The 19,620-nt window shown below is 45.9% G+C and overlaps 3 protein-coding genes and 2 long non-coding RNA genes across 6 annotated transcripts; 2 read left to right on the forward strand and 3 right to left on the reverse strand.

The window, feature by feature from the left end:
* The first annotated feature begins 784 nt into the window (after window positions 1-784).
* On the forward strand, window positions 785-6,710 carry LOC119267362. The gene is made up of 3 exons (XR_005132381.1): window positions 785-1,338; window positions 3,603-4,750; window positions 6,598-6,710. It is a non-coding gene; the product is annotated as an uncharacterized LOC119267362 (long non-coding RNA).
* Window positions 2,244-4,084, reverse strand: LOC119267359 (UDP-glycosyltransferase 73C3-like). Its single transcript, XM_037548735.1, has 2 exons — window positions 3,585-4,084; window positions 2,244-3,253 (listed from the first exon to the last, which is right to left on the reverse strand). The coding sequence occupies exons 1-2, from the start codon at window positions 4,076-4,078 to the stop codon at window positions 2,251-2,253; spliced, it is 1,497 nt and encodes a 498-aa protein (XP_037404632.1). The 5' UTR covers window positions 4,079-4,084; the 3' UTR covers window positions 2,244-2,250.
* LOC119267360 (UDP-glycosyltransferase 73C1-like) lies at window positions 5,065-7,113 on the reverse strand. Its single transcript, XM_037548736.1, has 2 exons — window positions 6,590-7,113; window positions 5,065-6,278 (listed from the first exon to the last, which is right to left on the reverse strand). The coding sequence occupies exons 1-2, from the start codon at window positions 7,081-7,083 to the stop codon at window positions 5,282-5,284; spliced, it is 1,491 nt and encodes a 496-aa protein (XP_037404633.1). The 5' UTR covers window positions 7,084-7,113; the 3' UTR covers window positions 5,065-5,281.
* A 13-nt stretch (window positions 7,114-7,126) lies between these two features.
* LOC119267361 lies at window positions 7,127-17,651 on the forward strand. 2 transcript variants are annotated; one of them, XR_005132379.1, is made up of 3 exons: window positions 7,127-7,544; window positions 7,720-7,854; window positions 17,310-17,651. It is a non-coding gene; the product is annotated as an uncharacterized LOC119267361 (long non-coding RNA). The 2 variants fall into 2 exon arrangements; XR_005132380.1 differs by lacking the exon at window positions 17,310-17,651 and adding an exon at window positions 15,079-15,180.
* LOC119267357 (chloride channel protein CLC-c-like) lies at window positions 9,963-17,307 on the reverse strand. Its single transcript, XM_037548734.1, has 8 exons — window positions 17,156-17,307; window positions 15,124-15,414; window positions 14,140-14,340; window positions 13,698-13,875; window positions 12,452-12,714; window positions 11,822-12,091; window positions 10,582-11,713; window positions 9,963-10,392 (listed from the first exon to the last, which is right to left on the reverse strand). The coding sequence occupies exons 2-8, from the start codon at window positions 15,381-15,383 to the stop codon at window positions 10,279-10,281; spliced, it is 2,418 nt and encodes an 805-aa protein (XP_037404631.1). The 5' UTR covers window positions 15,384-15,414; window positions 17,156-17,307; the 3' UTR covers window positions 9,963-10,278.
* Window positions 17,652-19,620: the final 1,969 nt, after the last annotated feature.

Genomic DNA, 19,620 nt, shown 5'->3' on the forward strand with positions numbered 1-19,620 from the left:
AAAAAAGGCGGCGAAGGAGAGAAGGTGGTAGGCGCTGGAGGCAGGAGAGAGAGAGAGAGAGAGAGAGAGAGAGAGAGAGAGAGAGAGAGAGAGAGAGAGAGAGAGAGATGGCTGTGACGAGTATGCGGCGAGCGGCGACAAATGCCGACTTTTATAGCGGCGAGGGGGCGTCAACAGTGTAGACGTGTGGCGGAAAAGGGCGGGACGTGCGGCGGCTGGGCATCACTACGCCGCCCGTGATCAATGGAAGGCTAAGCGGTGGCAGCCTTAGAATTGATTCACGCGGGAGCCGAGGCGAGGTGATGAGGACGAGATGCCTAGTCGCTAACTCCGGCAGGCAGTTTTGGTGTCATTTTTCTTTCGGCTGGCGCCCCCGGCCGGCCCCAGCACGCTGGTTTCTGTGTAGGTCTTGGCGCAAATTTCGACCCAAACCGATGAATTTTATGCTCATGAAGCCGAGCTAAAAAAGGTGCCGGGGTGCTCTTGGGCGGGGTGTGTGGAGGAGATGCTCTTACAGGAACTATGATCGATAAAGCGGCTCCGTCTGTACCAGTATTAAAGAAAAAAAATATGTCCAATATTTTTTTAAGGGAAATATGTCCAATAGATATTTATATCTCATGCTACCTTGGTCTCAAACGTTTCCTTTAGAATATTTATATCCCGTTGCAATGCACGGACATTGTTTGTTAAAGAAAGAAAAAGTCCAATAGATATGGGATTGGCGTGCTCAATATATGGCGAGCTAAACAGGGGAGATCCTTCCAAACGAAAAACACGGGACGAATGCGAGCGAAGCCTCCCTGCCTGCCGGTTGCCGGCCGACCTGGCGCAGCGCAGCCTGCGACGAGTCCACCTCCAGCGACCGATTTCACCCTCGCTCCACCGCGCCGGCATCGTCCGCACTCCGCGACAGATCTCCCCTCTCTCCTTCCTTGGCCAATCTCCGGTGGCTGCTGCCGCTGCAGCCGTGAACCAGACGCGAGCCGCCGCCTCGACCCTCGTAGCCTCGTGCGCCCGTGGCCTGTTCGACGGAATTCCCCGCCGGGGCGCCTGGTTCGGCTTCCGGCGCTGAGGATGCTCTTGCGGGCGTACGTGGGCATCCTGGCACGCGGAGCCAGGCCCGACGCGTACACGCTCCTGCCATAATGCCATTGCTCAATGCGCGGTGTGGAGCCGGCTGTCGGACTCCGTTCACGCGCAAGTCGTGGCTAAGTTTGGGCTAGAGCTCAACGCCCGCTTGCCAAAGCTCTCTGGTCCTCAAGGTGAGGAGGCTATCCATATGATTTACAGGATGCTCCAGATGAAGGGGCAGTCATCAGTGCATAGCGAAACCAGGTTTGTTCTGTTTCCTCCAGTCTACAGCTTTCCCTTTGCCTAGTTCGTACTCCATTTGAATATAGAATATGTTACCATGCCTGTTCATAATTGCTCAGTAAATCTTGGCACTTCCTATGAAAGTCATCTGTTTATATGCTTTTATTACATAATGGTTTCTTTGAACTTATCCAGGCCTCTTTGTGCCCCCAGTTGCCAGATAAATACATGATTTTATCCGTTTAGAAGACTTAACAAGTTCAGGTTTAGATTGATTTTGGCAACTAGGAGTATCAACCAGCACGTTCAAAACAATAGGTTTGCTCACTGGTCTTGAGCTTGACCCTTTAGCTACTTGTCATATAAACAGTACAAGAAAACCTTGTTTTAGGTGATCCTAACCTCTTTTAGTATGAATATTAGGGAGATCCTTGAAATTTCATGTTTGCCACACTACTAAGTCAAACATATAAGATTCTAATGTCATATGTGCGTTATGTGAGTTCCATTTCCTTCTCTTCCGTTGATTATTCACCTCGAAGCATCTCTTACTCTTAGTTTCAGTTTGATAATGTGCATACAGTTTATTTCATTTTTTTCTCATTCCGAACCCTTATTTAACTCTGATGAGCACGTGGTAGCAAAATAAAAAGGAGAGCATAACATCTGGAGAAGAAGACTGTGTGATCATTATGTTGACAGCAATGAAACCGCACAGCAGCGTAGACAATTGATATTGCTGTCATTTGGACCCTCGTTTAATCTCAAAACAATCGCGCCCCCGCCAGTGAGCCTAATACAAGGAACGGGTTATTTGTAAAATAAAATTATTTCCAATGACATAAAGGCTCTTTCTAATGACAACAGGTTATTTGTACTATATGCTCTTTTATTTTATGTTTACACCAAAAAAGAGAGCTTACTACCACTGTATCAACCACATGCATTTGTCTTGTTTCCCGTTTCTTGAATTAATAGCCTTATGTTGTCATGTGAAGGACCTCCCTCATCAAAAGCCTTCCTTGCCTTAATGGCGCAGTCTTTTGCTCTCACCTCGTCTCTTCTGCAGCCGCCCCCCTCATCCATCAGGGTGTTCACAGCTTTCTCCACCTCATCTCTTGTAATTGTAACCATAACCTCCTGTTTTTCACTTCCCCACTGTGTAACTCCTTTCACTCCAACCTCCACCCTGATTTTCAGCACATCCACCACTAGCTTCTGATTCCAAAACTGCTTCCCAAAGTGTGGCCATGTGATCATGGGAACACCTGCACAGATGCCCTCTATTGTTGAGTTCCTCCCGCAGTGCGTCACGAATCCCCCAACGGCTTGGTGCCGCAGGATCATGAGCTGTGGTGCCCAACCCCTTATGACCATGCCTCTATTTTTGACACGCTCCTCGAACTCGTCTGCGAGCCATTCCTTAACTTCTGGAAGCTTAGCTCCTGCTTCGATCACCCAAATAAATGGTTTCCTGGAGGCTTCAAGTCCCAGTCTCAGCTCAACAAGCTGTTGAGGTGTAGTGCAAGCGAGGCTGCCAAAGCTCACAAAGACCACTGAGCCTGGCTTCATTGAATCAAGCCATTGCAAGTACTGGGCCTCACCCATTGACGTCTTGTTTCCTCTTGCGGCCATAGTGTTGTTGTCTTGGTGGCAGAGGCACATTGGTCCAATTGCCCAGACCTTCTTCTTTGTGGTCTGCTCAAAGGATTCAATGTACAATGTCTCCAGTTCTTGGAAGCTGTTAATGACCTGACCATCACTTCTCAGCTCCTCTTCAAGGAACTTCTTACGGATTTGCTCCATACCAGGAATGGAAAGATTTCCCGGGCATTTAGCCTTCGTCAGCTCTAGTGGTGTAGGGAAACGCCTGATCGTGATGAGCTCATTTTCGTCTTTGACATTTTCAAATACATTATTGTGAAAAGTGATGTACCTGCAAGATGGTCGTAGTTGTTTCAAATACATATGAGTGCAGACTTCTTCGACAAACGTCAACCAGATATGATGATATAGCTGGCCTAAAAACTTGCTCATGAAAACCTTTGGTGTCTGTGATGCAGTGTAAATTACATGTTTTGTTACATAAAGTAGTACTCAGATCATTTTTTTTTCATTTCAGGTGTAGCATTTTGTATGTTCATTACTTTCTTCTCTATGGAAGCAATTTACACTAGTTTCCCATCCACTGTTGAAGTAAAGCACTTAATTGTAATATGTCTAGTACAAAATTAATTACTCACAAGGTTTGCCTCTTTTGGTTGTACCTGATGAGGGACGAGAAGCCACAGAAGCCACTAAAGGTCAGCCTCGGGATACCAAGCTCCCTCGCGATGTCACCAGTCCACCAGTGAATCAGGTCAGATATGATGCAGCTCGGAGGCGAGCGCTGCTGCTCATGGAGGTATGCCTTGAGCGGCTCCTGAAGCATAGCGATGGCATACATGAAGTTGGGGAGAAGATCCGTGGATTGGATCATGTCTAGGTTCTCGCACCCGTCCGGTAGGCCGAACTCGGCGCTCGGGAAATGGAGCTCCATGAGCCGAACTTCCAGGCCCGACGCCTCCACATCGGCTGCAAAGCCTGCCAACCTGGAGGCGTTCACTGGCGTGGTGATGAAGCTGACATGCGCTCCGTGCTCTGCCAGCAGGCGCGCCATGTCGGTGATGGGGATGGTGTGCCCCTGAGCCAACATCGGTACCAGCACAAAGTGCGCCCTCATGGAGCCGCTCTGGCCATCGCCACTGCCCGTGAAGGTCATGGCTAATCGGCTGTTGTAGCAAAAGTACTGGTGATGGAGTCAGTCAAACTGGGAGAACAGTGACACTGGCAAGATAGCATGATCTGCTGGACACAATCAGATGATGGTCACAATGGCAACTATAGTGTGTGTATATAACACCTGGTGCTATACCTTCCCAAGGAAAGTTGACGAGCTGACGATGCAACAGCGTATCAAATTGGCCACCTCTTGCCAGTGACGCATGCTCTCACATCAATCATGGACTCGTGGAGTCAGCCATGTGGATGAATCTTCAGGTTCTGAATCGTCAGAATCCAGGCCATCTGATCAGACATTGAGGGCTCAGATTAACCACCGCTACCGCCTGTCACGCTCAAAGAGGAGTCATTTTTACAGGATTTGGATGATCCCCATGTCTGATGCTGACTTGTCGTATATGCACACTTACTTAACTCTCAAGGCTGTGGAAGGCCGAGCCAGCCGATATAATATGATAGTGCATTATTTTCTGTGTGGAGATTCAGTCATTCAGTGTACTGTGATAGTGGGTGGAATTTTCTTGTTTGTATCCTTTCAGAGTTTTGTTAGTGAGAAGCTAAAAGGAACTCCCAGTGACATGGAAAATATGAGTCCATTTCTGGAGCGACGCAATGCATCCTAATCAACACAGTGGCTTCCTGACGCAAAGAGGTACGACCGAGGCTCCTTGTTTTCATTTTGCTTCATGCACACAGACCAAATGAACTCTATATCTAGAAAGAATTTAATACCCCCTAAAAAGAGAATTTAATACAAGACCGCAGCGATTAGCATGAAACAAGGTCTGTTATTAAGCCATGTACAATGCCTGGCGCAATGCAACAGCGCAGTGTCCGGTGCACGGCGGCGCCCCTCCCTAGTTGCTCCCACGGAACGGTGCTTGGCGCCGGCGGCACCATCATGGGAGTCATTGTCCTACACCTCCACCAACTGTGGCTAGTCGTGCAGCGGTAGCAAAATGCAAGGGAGAGCGTAACCATCTAGAAGAGCAGACTGTGTAGTTGTTATGTGGACTGCCATGAAAGAGCGTACATAACAGACCGATGTTGCATTCATTTGGATCATCTCTAATCTCTAAATAATCACCTGTGGGCCTGGTACAAAATTCTATATGATGATATATGTATTCTAGGATCTTTAACTTCATGTTTACACCGAAAAAGTGAGCTTAGGTAATCTCTATCAACAACATGCATTTGTCTTGTTTCTCATTTCTTGAATTAACAGCCTTACGTTGTTGTAAGAAGAACCTTCCTCGTCGAAAGCCCTCCTTGCCATAATGGCGCACTCTTCTGCTCTCATTCTCAACTCCTCTGTAGCCTCCCCTTCACCCATCAGGGTGTTCACTGCTGTCTCCACAGCATCTCTGGTAACCATAACCTCTTGTTGTTCACTTCCCCACTGTGGAACTCCTTGCACTCCAACCTCTACCCCAAGTTTCAGCACATCCACCACCAGCTTCTCATTCAAAAACTGCTCTGCAAAGTGTGGCCATGTGATCATGGGCACACCTGCACAGATGCCCTCTATTGTTGAGTTCCACCCACAGTGCGGAACAAATCCTCCAATGGCTTGGTGCCACAGGATCATCACCTGTGGCGCCCAGCCTCTTATGATCATGCCTCTGTCTTTGACGCGCTCCTCGAACCCATCTGCGAGCCATTCCTCGACTTCTGGAAACTTAGGTCCTGCTTTGATCACCCAAATAAACGGTTTCTTAGAGGCTTCGAGTCCCATTCCCAGCTCAACAAGTTGTTGAGGCGTGGTGCAAGCGAGGCTGCCAAAGCTTACAAAGATCACTGAGCCTGGCTTCCTTGAATCAAGCCATTGCAAGCACTGTGCCTCGTCCATTGACGCCTTGTTACCCCTAGCGGCCATTGTGTTGCTGCTTCGGTGGCAGAGGCACATTGGCCCGACTGTCCAGACCTTCTTCCTTGTTATCTGCTCAAAGGATTCAATGTACAATGCCTCGAGCTCTTTGAAGCTATTAGTGATCTCACCATCGCATCTCAGCTCCTCCTCAAACATCTTCTCATGGATTTGCTCCATACCCGGAACAGAAAGGGTTCCTGGCAACTTAGCCTTCATCAACTCTAGCGGTGTAGGAAACCCCGGGATCGTGATGAGCTCATTATCATCTGTGACATGCTCCAGTACATTCTTGTGAATAATGATGTACCTGCAAGATGGTCTTAGTTGTTTAAAATACGTTGAAGTGCAGACATCTTTGACACATCAAGCAGCTGTGACTGGCGTAACAAACATCTGATGAAAATGCTTATTCTCTATACTTATGCAGTTTGAATTACATGTTTCATCACGTAAGGTAGTACACACGTCGATTTTATTATCTTGTGTAGTCTACTATATATGTATGCTTTCTTCTTTTCTGGAAGGAATTTACAGTAATCTGTCCTGTAAGTAAAATACTTAATCATAGCAGCAAAAATATGTCCAGTACTCACAAGGTTTGCCTCTTTATGTTTGTACCTGACAAGGGACGAGAAGCCACAAAAGCCACTAAAGGTGAGCCTCGGGATGCCAAGCTCCCTTGCAATGTCGCCGGTCCACCAGTGCATCATGTCAGATATGATGCAGCTAGGAGGCGAGCGCTGCTGCTCACGGAGGTATGCCATGAGCGGCTCCTGAAGCGCGGCACAGGTCTCCATGAAGTTCAGGAACAAATTCTTTGATTGGATCATGTCGAGGTTCTCGCACCCGTCTGGTAGGCCGAACTCCGCTGTCGGGAAGTGGAGCTCCACGAGCTGAACCGCCAGGCCCGCCGCCTTCACGTCAGCGGTGAAGCCCTCCAACCTAGCGGCGTTGACGGGCGTGGTGATGAAGCTGACCTGCGTGCCATGCTCTGCCAGCAGGCGTGCCATGTCGGTCATGGGGATGGTATGGCCCTGAGCCATCATCGGTACCAGCACGAAGTGCGCCCTCGCGGAGCCACTCTGGCCATCGCCGCTGCCGGCGAAGGTCATGGCTGATCGGCCGTGGCAGCAAAAGTGCGAGCGGAGTCTGTCAAGCTGGGAGGACTTGGAAGCCGTGCAATGGCAACCGTAATGTATATACAGCAGCACCTGGTGCTATATCTTCCTAAGTTGAGCTGACGAGCTGACAATCGAATGGGTGCAGCGCAGCAGCAGCGTTTCAACTTGGTCACCTCTTACTAGTGATGCATGCTCTCACGTCAGTCATGGACTCCTAGTCAGCCATGTGGATGAATCTTCTTCACTTCTGAACCATCAGAAAGGGGGCATCCAGGCGGTTCGATCAGATATCGGATGGCGCAGATTAGCCCCCGCTACTGCCGAAAGAGGAGTCATTTTTATATGATTTGGACGCCATTCAATGCACTGACTTTGCTGCCCGGATGGTCTTCAGGTCTGATGCTGACTTGCCGTATATGCATGGTGCTGCTCAACTCTCAAAGCTGTGGAAGGTAGAGCCAGCCGATTCTGCCAATGATATCACACTGCATTATTTTCTTTGTGTCACCGTCAAAATTATTTTCTTTGTGTACTGTGACAGTGGGCGGGATATTTTTTTGTCCGCTTCTTGATCATATTACCGAGTCAAAGATTTACAGCGTATGATTAATGTCTGTATCCTTTCAGGCCTTTGTAAGTGAGAAGCTTCTGCAGAGAAAAGAACCCCCATCGATTTGGAAAATACGAGTCCATTTTTTGAGTGACGCCAATGGAGGCAATGCATCGTATTCAACACTGGTATAGACTTGCTGTCGCAAAGAGGTATTCCTTTTCCGTTTTGTTTCGCTGTCTGTCCTCGCTCCTCAGCGCATCATCATGCACACAAAACCAAATAAACACACTCTTATCTAAAAAATGCTCCTAGTTTAGTACTCCTAACAAATAACCTGTGGCGATTAGCAATGAAACAAGGTTTGTTATTATCTGATTTTATTGGATGATACTCTAAACTCTGGTGGAGCACGACCCGAAGAGTGTGTCGTTCTATATGACGGGCTCCAGGGAGCCCATTTTTGAAGAAGAAAAATCAAAATATATTTAAAAGAAAAAAATTCTACAACTACATATACAGATTCTGTAAGTACTGCCTCCGTAAAGAAATATAAAAGCATTTAGATTACTAAAGTAGTGATGTAAACGCTCTTATATTTCTTTATAGAGGGAGTATCTGCGAGGTTTCATTAAATAATACTCCCTCAGTTCCTAAATATTTGTCTTTTTAGAGATTCAAATGGACTACCACATACGGATGTATATAGACATATTTTAGAGGTGTAGATTCACTCATTTTGCTCCCTATGTAGTCATTTGTTGAAATCTCTAGAAAGACAAATATTTAGGAATGGAGGAAGTACAATTATTTGCAGGCTACTGAAAAAAGACAAAAAACTGGCCGAAATACATCAAAGAAAAAGCACATTTAATCCATGTATGTCTTTTGTTGTACATCACATATATGTACATAAATTTCATACATATATCGGAAAGGTGCGACGGCACCCGGGTGTCTCGGCACCCTGTAATCGCGTCCATCCACTATGTATGAGGATTCGTGCTGGTAAATGTACATGTGCAGACGTGTTTCAACAGTAGAGTAATTAGGACAGATGTTTCAAGGGGACAAAGAGCGACGGGAGCTGGCAGTCATCCAGAGAAAGGCGTTGCAGGGCTAGCATGTCAAGAATCCTTTGTCGGTCCACGAGACGGATGAAATGACAACATACAGCCGCTGCATGCACCCGTTCGTTTCAGAAGAGATTCTCGTTCGCCACGTGTTGTTCAGCCTGCTTACTCCATTCTCATTTTGGTCTCTCCTTTCCGCCTGGTCAATGCAACTGTTTTTGGTAGTACAAATGTTCCTAGTAGGACTGAAAGAAGTAACCGAAAAACTTCGAGAGCCTTTGAAAAACACCGTTTTTTTCCGTTTTCAATAACTGGGGCTATTGAAGTTACCGTTAAGAGCATCTGCAACAAGGGACCAATTTTTTTGGATACCGAAATCCATTTTTTAATGAAGAGAGGTAAATTACTGAGATTAACAAGGCAAGTCCTAGGCTATAGCAGGGAATTGTAGCCTTGTAGGCATCCAGGAGGTCACGGATATCACCGGGATAGGCATGTCAGGACTACGGGCGGGCCATCCTTGAAAGGACAAGGCATAGAGGTGCATGCGCTTAATGAGGTACCAATTCTGCCAATGCATCTGTTAGCTACAGTATGACTCACAAATCTCGAGGCACCATATTCTGAATGAATGGTCAGATAGGAGGGTGCCTAGACACCCGGGAACTGAAAATCCACTCTCTACATATATACTACACATATATGTGTGTATATTTGTTTCAGTTTTTTTAGATGTAGAAAATGTATTTTCGCTGAGAAAAAAGAAGAGCCCCTAGAGCCTGACCATATGCACTTTTCTGATGATCTGAATCACTATCATCAGCTGCCTGACACATTGAAGGGCAATATGGGTGCTCTGAGGTGTGGTCGCCGCATGCCACAACAAGGCTGAAGGGGCACGCACGAATTCTGATGTGGTTGGATGGTGGATTCATCCGGTAGAACCGGCTCCACTAGGATTTCATTTCGAAGAAAAACATAGCATATTATTTGTTCATACACAAGACACCTCACACATCATCATGCAAAACATTAAACACATAGACACAGATCATGTGGATCTGATAATGACACCTGGATCAGCAGGATGTTAATATATCTTCTGTCTTGACAACTGATACGTGGATCTGATGAAAGGCAGTTGGCACTCACAATAAATCACAAATTCACAATACACTACAATGAGATGCAAATGTGAATGGTCGGAGGGCAATTGAAAGGCAAATAGACTCAAGAGGCCAAGCAAATACTTGCAAATGAGGAACTAAAATCTCATACTCAAACATGCTTTTTAGAAACTTTAGCATGTATGTTTATCTTTTGAGTTCCAAGGTTTTGAATGTTTAGTCTACAGTTGGCACAACGATTCCTGTCATAGGCTCATAATAGAAAACTAGGGTTGCCGGCTTCCCTGTCATCAGTTCACCCACTTCCTTGACCTTCTGGCACTAGGCAGACGTCCAACCATGTTGCCACATTATTATTACAAAAGCGCAATCTGATTGATGTACACAAGACTCGTATGATTTTTGTGAATGGGAAGAAACATAAAAAAATTCACAATCAACCTCCCATTGAGGCTGAATGAAAGTTGTGAGGATTGAGACTTGGGAACAGGTCGTGGATATGTTCCGCCACAAAATCATGCCTTGTGAGAATTCCAACAATGGGAGGCCTCTGCATTCAACATATGAAATATGTCAGTAATGGTGGACACCTTTACAAATAAAAGGGAACTATTCCATAGTGGGAACAGTTGGTACAAAATCATATTATAATGAGTGAGAAAATGCATCACGCGTGAAAACACACACACACACACACACATAATATATATATAGTGAGAGAGAGAGAGAGAACCCTTACGTATGGGGTCTTTGGAACAACCAAGAGATGCCTCAATCCTAGTTCTCGGAATAGGAGTGCAGCTTTTGCTAGTGACATTGTCTCAACCACCGTATATGGTGAGGTGTTTGCAATTGCATGGAGATCCACATACATTTGCATCTCCTCATCAGTGAAATATAGATCCTCAATTTTCAAACCCTTCCCTGACCCTGCCTTAGCAAAATCAAAGGCACCAAATCTTTCCATAACAAAGCTACCACTCATTTTCACTGGCTCCTTCATGAACATCTTGCCTTTCAGCAAAACCAATAGATGAGACCTGATCACAAGCCCAACCAACTCAGGCACTTCTGTTAGAGGTGGCTCATCAACCACTGGAAACCCATTGTGGCCCGTGATCCTCAACGCAGTAACAATGTCCCCTACCTTCTCAACACCTGAAAAGGTGATTAGTGGGCCAGACACGACATCACCAGCAACCAGATGTCTCATGTACGGTTCAGCATGAGCCTCCATGTACGGCAAACCTTTCATTACCACTATTTGATCATAAACTCCTTTGTTAAAGTTATCCGCTATGGTCTTCGATATTAGAAGAACAAGCATGACCAAAGGGAGCATTTGTAGATCGTTGGTGAGTTCTAGAAGGATCACGCAGACTGACACGGTCATTCTCATTGTTCCACCGAGAAAAGAGGCCGCACCAAGAAGCGCAAAAAGTCCAGGGTCAAGATTTGATATGGATCCCAAAAGAGTACCCACTATTCGACCGTATGTGGCTCCAGCAAGGATAACAGGGATAAAGAGACCAGATGGGACAGCAATTCCATAAGTTACAAGTCCAAGGCAATAAATTGCGACGAAGAAGATGAAAAGACTAGACATGTGGTACTCAGTTGCAGTTCCAGTGCTGAAAAGATTGCGTATGGCATCATCGTTTGTATTGAAGAAAAGTGATGCCATACCATTGTAATACCCTGGTGGGCACTGAAAGTTTTTATAGTTTCCAGAGCGACCAACGGTAGGACATTGCTCCACGGCATCCTCGGGGCATTGAGTGCACGAAGCAAGCCAAGGGAGGCCATAGGAACACATTGATGTGATAACTGATACTATTATAGTGAGAAGGATCTTGGATGGAGCACCTCTCCTGCAGACAGATGAAGAACGTCAGATGATATCACATCATAAACTAGGTATAGAAAACAGAAAAGTTATGCAATCACATTTACTATTACAATTCATCCTCGGCGCTTACTCGTTGATAATACTGTAAACACGAAGAATTTTATCCAAGAGAAAGTTGAAGAGGCCTCCGAATATACCACCAATTATTCCAAGGAGAATTATGGCAAGTAGATCCGGACTACTATAGGTTGCAACAGTTGAACTGAGATCAAACATAATCAATCCACCTTGCCCAAAGAGGCCACACTTTCCACTGCGACAGAACTCAATCAGAGTCCTCAACACGACAGCCACAACAGCAGTTGTAAAGAATGCTCTCCATAAAAGAGCACTTCGCCACCTGTAAAATGAAGTTGAAAAAAATAAAACACATTAAAATGTATTCTCGTGGCTAGCAATTTAAGTTTTTTCAAAAATAAACTAACATTTTGAAGATAAACATGTAGGTTAACAGTACATAACTATGGCGGTACTAGTTTGGTTCTGCATATTTATCGGTTGGCCCAATCACTGTAACTACATATCCAACTAATGATTCTTGTCAAACACTATATATGAAATACACTTCAAGTCAATATTAGACAAGGAAATATGAATCCTAGAATCTCATGACTAATGTGGTTGTGATTTGTAGAAACCTACAAAAGACAATGAACGCCCCAAAGTAACAGATGATAATTTGCCATGAAAAGGTTATTACCATGATGCTGCTTCCTCAAGAGCAAACAGGACGCCACCAACAGGTGCGCGGAAGGCAGCGGCCACTCCAGCTGCGCACCCACACGTAATCAAATCCCGCCTATCCCTGTCGTTCTTGAAATACCTCAGCCAATTGCATGTAAGATGGTACTTGCGTGACCCTCCCTGACCAAGTAAGTTTGCAATGCACGCCCCCGTATGTACCATTGGACCTTCCTTTCCAAGTACAAATCCAGCTGAAACTCCAAGTATTGAACCAAATATCTACAAATCAGTAGAAGATTTCATGACAAAGAAAAGGGTTATGCGATAACATAGAAGAGTAGAATGCACAACGTGGAACTGGTAGAACATGTTTTCAATTGTCAGTGTAGAATGATATGCCAAAGGAAGACAACTTATCAAAAAAAAAATTGAATAAAAAATCTTTTGCAGTTTTTTTCACAAAAGGTGTTGAGGTAATATGTTGCTATTTACTAGCATAAGAAATCTTAGGTACAGTCAAGTGTAGGCATTAATAGTACTCCCTCCGTTCTAAATTACTCGTCGTGGTTTTAGTTCAAATTTGTACTAAAACCACGACGAGTAATTTGGAACGGAGGGAGTAGTAGTTAGTACTACCACCAGTGTAAAAGTTTGCACACTTACAAAATGTCAAATGATGTCTCACTTGTTTGTCTTTTGGGCATCACACCTCGTGGATTTGTTAAGTCACGAACTTTGTAGAGTATTTTATTGTTTTCAATGAAAATAAATTAATAAGATTGCCCTGTTGTAGATGAAGCTCTAAATTTGTTCATAATTATTACTCCCTCTGTTCCAAAATACATGGTGTATTAGTCTTTTCAAAAGTCAAACCTGTGCATGTTTGACCAAGTTTTTAGAAAAAAATGTGAATATATACAATACCAATTTTGTATCATTAGATCCATTATGAAAAATAGTTTCACAATTTATTTATTTCGTATTCGCATGTTCATATTTTATTCTATAATGTTGGTCAAACATACATATGTTTGACTTCTACGAAATTTGATGGAACATGCACTTTATATTGTGGAACGGGGGAGTATTTCTTTTTTCCAAAAGAAGCCCAAACTATTACTGGAAGATTCTTTAGCTTGTAGTTCAGTAATGATGATGGAGAAGATAGCGCACAGTTGAGCTTAGTGATACTATATGAAGAATGCACAAAAAGTAAGAGAGAACATATTTGTGTACGAATGCGTTTGTAAGTTAGGACTCACCTTCACAAAGAGTGTACTAGGGGCCAGTATAGAATAAGCATCAACTCCATTAAGATATGCTTTAACTTCAGGAATACCAGATCCAGCAGCTGCAGGTGCAATGTAAGCACATATTGCTGCAGCAGCTGCTGCCAAGACTAGATTGGAACCTCCATATGCCAAAAATGCAGTGAAATACCTGCACTGGAAGCACAACACTATTGGTCATTTCAAATAATCCAGCAAGTGTAAGCCGATACAGAATCAACGCTCTTGTTAAAGTTTGTAAAAATAGAAACCTAACTATCGCTTTCATGAACTTAGCACCATTCCAGGAATTATGACATGAAAATGTGTAGAGATCTAATCGCTAACATGATCTCGCTCGATGGAAGGTATGTGCCAATGGCCATTAGCAGGCAAAAGATGAAAAATTAACAAATAGCACAAAGTAAAACTTCACCTTTGCTTGAGCATAAGATCACTTGTGATTAGCAATTTTAATCCAGCAATGTTTTCGACCGCAAGGTTATTGAAGAAGCCAACAAGTCCAGTCAACAAGCCGATTAGAAGCACCAAAGTCCACTTCATAACAATATACTGAAATATTTGCTTCTTCTTTCTTGACCGCCAGTCTTGCTTGAAAAGGTTGTTCTCCACAACTCTGGTACAAGCAAATGTTCAACATTGTAACAAAACTGACTGTAATGTCCAGTGTGGATTTATAAAATTCGAAAATCTTCACATGTACATATTCAATCAATTTTGAACTTGGAAATAGACCAGGCTCACTACTAGGAGAAAGCCTACTAGCAGTGCTGGAAATACCTATAGCAGCAGCGCTGGGGCCATCGCTACTGCTAACGCACTACAACTAAGTTGTAGCAGTAGCGCTCTGTAGCGCTGCACCGAAGCAAACGCTGCTGCTAAATCAGCGCTACTGCTAATTAGTAGTAGCGTTTTTTCCATTTTGAGCGCTACTGCTAAAGCATTACTTGTAGCGCTGCCCCAGACCAGCGCTACTGCTAATTAACATCGGTGCTTGTTATTTTCCAGCGCTACTACTCATGTTCTACCTATAAGCATTTCTCTAGTAGTGGCTGACTGCTTTCTGTGCAAAACTAGCCATACTCAAAATTAACACTTCACTTCGAATTCTAATCTTAGTGGTAGCAGGTTTTCGCCCTGTAGTAAGATTTTCGATAGCGAGCTCTCAGAGCCAGCATGCATTTGCCCTTTCCCATTCCCTCTAATTTTGCTTTGTGAACTGAGCTGATTATGTGGAGCAATTAATGGAAAGAGGTTTGCTAGATTGAAAAAAAGAACACTTCACTTTGAATTCTAAGATATGAAGATGTGTCCATCTAAGAACTAAAAATAAGTCTGGTTGACATGCCAACAGGACCAAATAAGAAGACAGAAGGATTGCATGGCACATAATGCGTACTCGTAGTCGAGGCTCTCGATGGGGCAAATGTTGGCGCCGACAATGGCGATCTGGGAGGTGGTGTTGATGGTACGCTTCCGCATGAGCGGCTCGCATATGCTCCCGCGGTCGTCATACCGGAGCAGCGCGTTAGAAGAACTGTTCTGCCACCAATCCCCTTCTGCTGCACCGTCCATGCCCTCAATGTTGTGGTTGTTGTTCCCCTCCCGCTCCGGCGTGCGGTGGTGCTGCTGAGGCCGCGGCGATTGGCCTCCGTCCATTTGCCCCCGCCTCTTGTCGTCCTCTTGGCAACTGCAACATACAAGTATCAATAGATATTATGGTTTCATTTTGCAAAAAAAAAAAGATTATGGTTGCAACAATCGCTCATTAGAATTTTTCAACTAAATTTTCAGAGGGTCAAGGGTTTTACCAACAAAAGAAAATTTAAATAGTTTAACAATAATAATTTGTTTCCCGTGAAAAAAATTGTTTCTTTTTTGTGAAAGAGAATAATTTGGTTCTAAGTATATGGTTTTGTTGAAAATGCTTCGATGAAGTCTTATTAGATATTCAGAAACACTGTTCGGTATGAGCAGTTAGCTATCTTATAAACCAATATCAACAAAAAAATATAGATATCCGGGGACAAGTGAAAAAATGAAAGATGCGGCTCAGGAGTTAGGAGGAAGGGCTCATGAATGGGAGATGGGCATACAGAGAGAGTATCAGGTGATATGGGAGCTTTGGTGCTCCCGTGATATGAGCTCCCGTAAGCCATTGGATCTGAGATCCAATGGCAGCGGACAAAGATCCTGCAAATTTGCAATAAAAACCTCCACAAATATCCTATTTATGCACAATTCCAGTAGCTAGGCTGTGACCCTTAGATCTCAAATCCAACAACTCCCGGGAGCCCGTATCACGAAAGCACCTAAGCTTTTGTATCATCTAATATTTTCCCTACCACCAGGACCGTGCTCGTGGATTTTAACAGCCACATGGACATGTGGTACCATGCTTCTGAACTCCAAATGGATATTTGCAACTAGTGGCTTCCCAAACTACTACGTACACAAGATATTTCCTCCCGGCTATTCCGGCGTATTTCCTCTCGCGTATTCCGACGTGCCAGCAAAATTTGATAAATACAATAGCAGTTTGCTGAAAATTTGAGTGGCTGTTGCTAAAAAAAATACTCCCTTAGTTTCAAAATAAACATACAAAGTTGTACTAAATCGATAACACTTATTTTGACACGAAGGGAGTAGAAAGCAGACCAGAAAGCAATGCATGACATGACACTTGTTATTCAAGATTAGCCATGTTTAGAAACGTCTGCAAGGCTTCACACGTGATGATTTGAAGCCTTCTCTGTGCTTTTGTATGAAAAGAGGCCAACATACATTGACATCGTTCATCAGACCTTGGAGGATATTACCTTAGAGACACATAACGATAACCTGTTACAGCCACACAACGCTTACTACTGGCGGCTCCGTACTCCACTTTTTTGAATAATAAATCAAGTTTGCTACTTAGAAGAAGTGGGCATAACTACACTGGATTGTATGCAAGGGCCGTTGAGCAAAATTTATTCTGAACTTGCAATTTTTTTTTTCCTTTGTGATTAGCAAGCCAATGCAGAGTTGTCCCACGTTATCGTTCTTCTGGGTCAAAGACAGACGGTGGGCCGACCGCTAGATGGCCATTACCCAATAACGTGCAGACACAGCAGATCGAGCTTGGCTTCCTCCCCCTCTCCCTCTCTCTCTCCCTAGCCAAGCTATTACCGAGATTCAGATCAAGATGTATGGTGGAGCGGCGAAATGATACAGAAAGATATGGTTCGCGGAACACAAATCAAAACCCACATATACAGGGAACAGAGGAATACTAGTGCTTTATACTACTGCTAGTTCAGCTAACAGCTATGAATCTGCAGCAGGGCCTAACAAGGGGATTTTCTAAAGAAAGAAAAGCAATCATAGTGACATAGTCCGACGGGACTCGAACTTAACCGCAAGGATGGACGGATGGATGGATCGCATACCTTAGCTATGAAGAGAACTCGAGCTTGAGCTGGTGACGCGGCCAATTGCGGTGATCATCCAGAGCGCGTAGACGTAGCACAGCAGCTCATCGCCCGACCGGACCCAATGCCCCCCTTCCCCTCTGTATCTGACTATCTGTGCTTATATACACAGCTGAGCGGAGTCGGAGCCGGAGCGACATGGGCGTGATGCACAAGTTGCGGATGAGCAACATGGGTGTGATGTTACAGGTTGTGTGGAAGGAAGGGACCATTCGGATGCGGGAAAAGCCGTGGCTTCTCCACTCCTGTTTTGTGGCTTCACTCCATTGCCCATGAGTATTCTATATGCCGCCGCAGCAGCAGGGATATGTTCATACACTGATCCTGATCCATGTATGTATGTATGTACTCCTATAGGAATATGTGTGTAAGGCGTACACTCATGAGCCGTAGGTTGCGTGCTTTCTTGGAGGAAGGCGACCCGGTGCATCACCGCGAACGATTCCATGCTTAATAAATTGACCCGAAAGGCCACCTGGCTCTTTTCTATTCGCGTGATCCAGACCAGAGGCCGTCGTACATCAAAATTTAATTTGCAGTCCGTGTCCAGCGGACCTCTCCCTGTCTGGATTAATGGAGTCGGTACGAAGCGTGGAGGATTCAACACCCCACCACTGTCCCCTGCTACGATGCTCCCTGGCTAGCTCGTTAACGCCACGATGGCCATGCATGGCCTGTCGACCGAGCTGGCCGGTCCAAATGGACGTCCCTCTCCACCTCAGTACGGCACCTACCCTACGTTCTGCATCGCGCAAGGGAGAGGAGAGGTTTTGTTCGCTGGCACGTGCGCCGGGCCGGGCTCCCCGGCCGGTCCGCTCATTGAATCGTGGGTGCCTACGGATCGATGGAGTTTGTTGCCTCCTTGGCACGTGATCCTCGTCACACAGGCCCACGCGGCCATGATTCGATGAGAAAATTCATTTTGCTGCTCACACACGCACGCACCAGCTGCTATCTCATTTATCCTCTTGTAATCCTTATCCTTTTTGTTCGATAAACGCCTCGTTTCCACAAAATGACGCATGAGGCTGACCGTGACCGTGACCGTGAAGTGCATGCTGAATAATCTGTACACTAAGGCCAACTCCACAGCGCGACCCTATCCTGTCCGTCCCCGTTCATTGGGGTAAAAGGAACAAATGAGACGTCCCAGCGCACGGACGCAAACGGACAAATGTCCGGATTCCGTCCGCTTTCGACCCATCCCGGCCCAAACTTGCGCTCGGTTTGGGGTGAAACGGACGCGCGCGGACGGCCTCGACGCACGCCCTTGTCCCCCCCGTGGCCCGCCTGTCGGGGACACTAGCAGTCCCTCCGCTCCCAACGCTTCACCCTCTCTCTCTGCCCCGCCCTGCCGCCGGCGCCACCGCTATTCTCCGGCCGCCTCCTCACCGCGCAGTCCCCCCGCCGTTCATACCAAACCACGTCTTGACATGGCCGCCACCACGCCCGCGCTTCCGCCGTAGTTTTGGTCGTCGATTGGAGGAGGTTTGGCCGTCGCCGTCCTTGCCGGTGGCAGAGGGGACACGACTACCGGCGACGTACCACGACGGCCGAGGCAGATTCCGACGAGAGTTCCAGAGCGGCCTGTAGCCGGTCGGCAACCACCCTGCTGCGTCGAGGTGATCATCGCGGCCTCTTCGCCACCACGACCGCAAGGTGTTCGACCTTTTGCCAACAAATGTATGGACAGTGGAGACGAGTTTTTCTTCCATCACTTCCTTTGTTCATCGGACGATTCGTCGTCGGATGATGACGATCATGTGGTGGCTACACTGGTCGTTCACGACCATATTCAACGGCAGCTTTCTCGGTACAGGGGGTCAGTCCCTGGCCGTGCTCCCAACCTGAACCGCAACAGGGAGAGAGGCCACGCCCTGCTCTATGCCGATTACTTTGCCAACACCCCGCTCTTCAGGACGGATAAATTTCGTCGCCGTTTTCGTATGGCAAGGCACGTGTTCAATCGTATCCGAGAGGGAGTGGTTGCTCATGACCCATACTTCGAGTGCAAGACGGATGCCCTTGGCAAGCTTGGATTCTCCTCCTACCAGAAATGCACCGCGGCCATCCGCATGCTTGCATATGGAATTCCAGGCGATTTGGTGGATGAGTATGTGCGTATGAGTGAGACAACATGTCTGATGTCAATGTACAAGTTTTGCCAGGCTGTGATCGAGGTCTTTGGCCCAGAGTACTTGAGGCAGCCAACTGCTGCTGATACAGAGAGATTGTTGGCGACCAACGCAGCTAGAGGCTTTCCAGGTATGCTTGGCAGCATAGATTGTATACACTGGGAGTGGAAGAACTGTCCATTTGCTTGGCAGGGCCAGTACAAGGGGCATGTTAACGGGTGCACTGTCATATTAGAAGCGGTGGCATCACAAGATCTTTGGATATGGCATTCTTTCTTTGGCATGGCA

The sequence above is a fragment of the Triticum dicoccoides genome, chromosome 3A (assembly GCF_002162155.2).
Source record: "Triticum dicoccoides isolate Atlit2015 ecotype Zavitan chromosome 3A, WEW_v2.0, whole genome shotgun sequence".
Taxonomy (NCBI): domain Eukaryota; kingdom Viridiplantae; phylum Streptophyta; class Magnoliopsida; order Poales; family Poaceae; genus Triticum; species Triticum dicoccoides.

Coding starts and splice junctions, on each gene's coding strand:
- LOC119267360 (XM_037548736.1), bottom strand. CDS start 7,083: ATGACCTTCGCCGGCAGCGGCGATGGCCAGAGTGGCTCCGCGAGGGCG. Junction 6,279..6,589: donor GGCTTCTCGTCCCTTGTCAG/GTACAAACATAA, acceptor ACCATCTTGCAG/GTACATCATTATTCACAAGA.
- LOC119267359 (XM_037548735.1), bottom strand. CDS start 4,078: ATGACCTTCACGGGCAGTGGCGATGGCCAGAGCGGCTCCATGAGGGCG. Junction 3,254..3,584: donor GGCTTCTCGTCCCTCATCAG/GTACAACCAAAA, acceptor ACCATCTTGCAG/GTACATCACTTTTCACAATA.
- LOC119267357 (XM_037548734.1), bottom strand. CDS start 15,383: ATGGACGGAGGCCAATCGCCGCGGCCTCAGCAGCACCACCGCACGCCG. Junction 13,876..14,139: donor GATCTTATGCTCAAGCAAAG/GTGAAGTTTTAC, acceptor CTTCCAGTGCAG/GTATTTCACTGCATTTTTGG. Junction 10,393..10,581: donor TTGTTCCAAAGACCCCATAC/GTAAGGGTTCTC, acceptor TGTTGAATGCAG/AGGCCTCCCATTGTTGGAAT.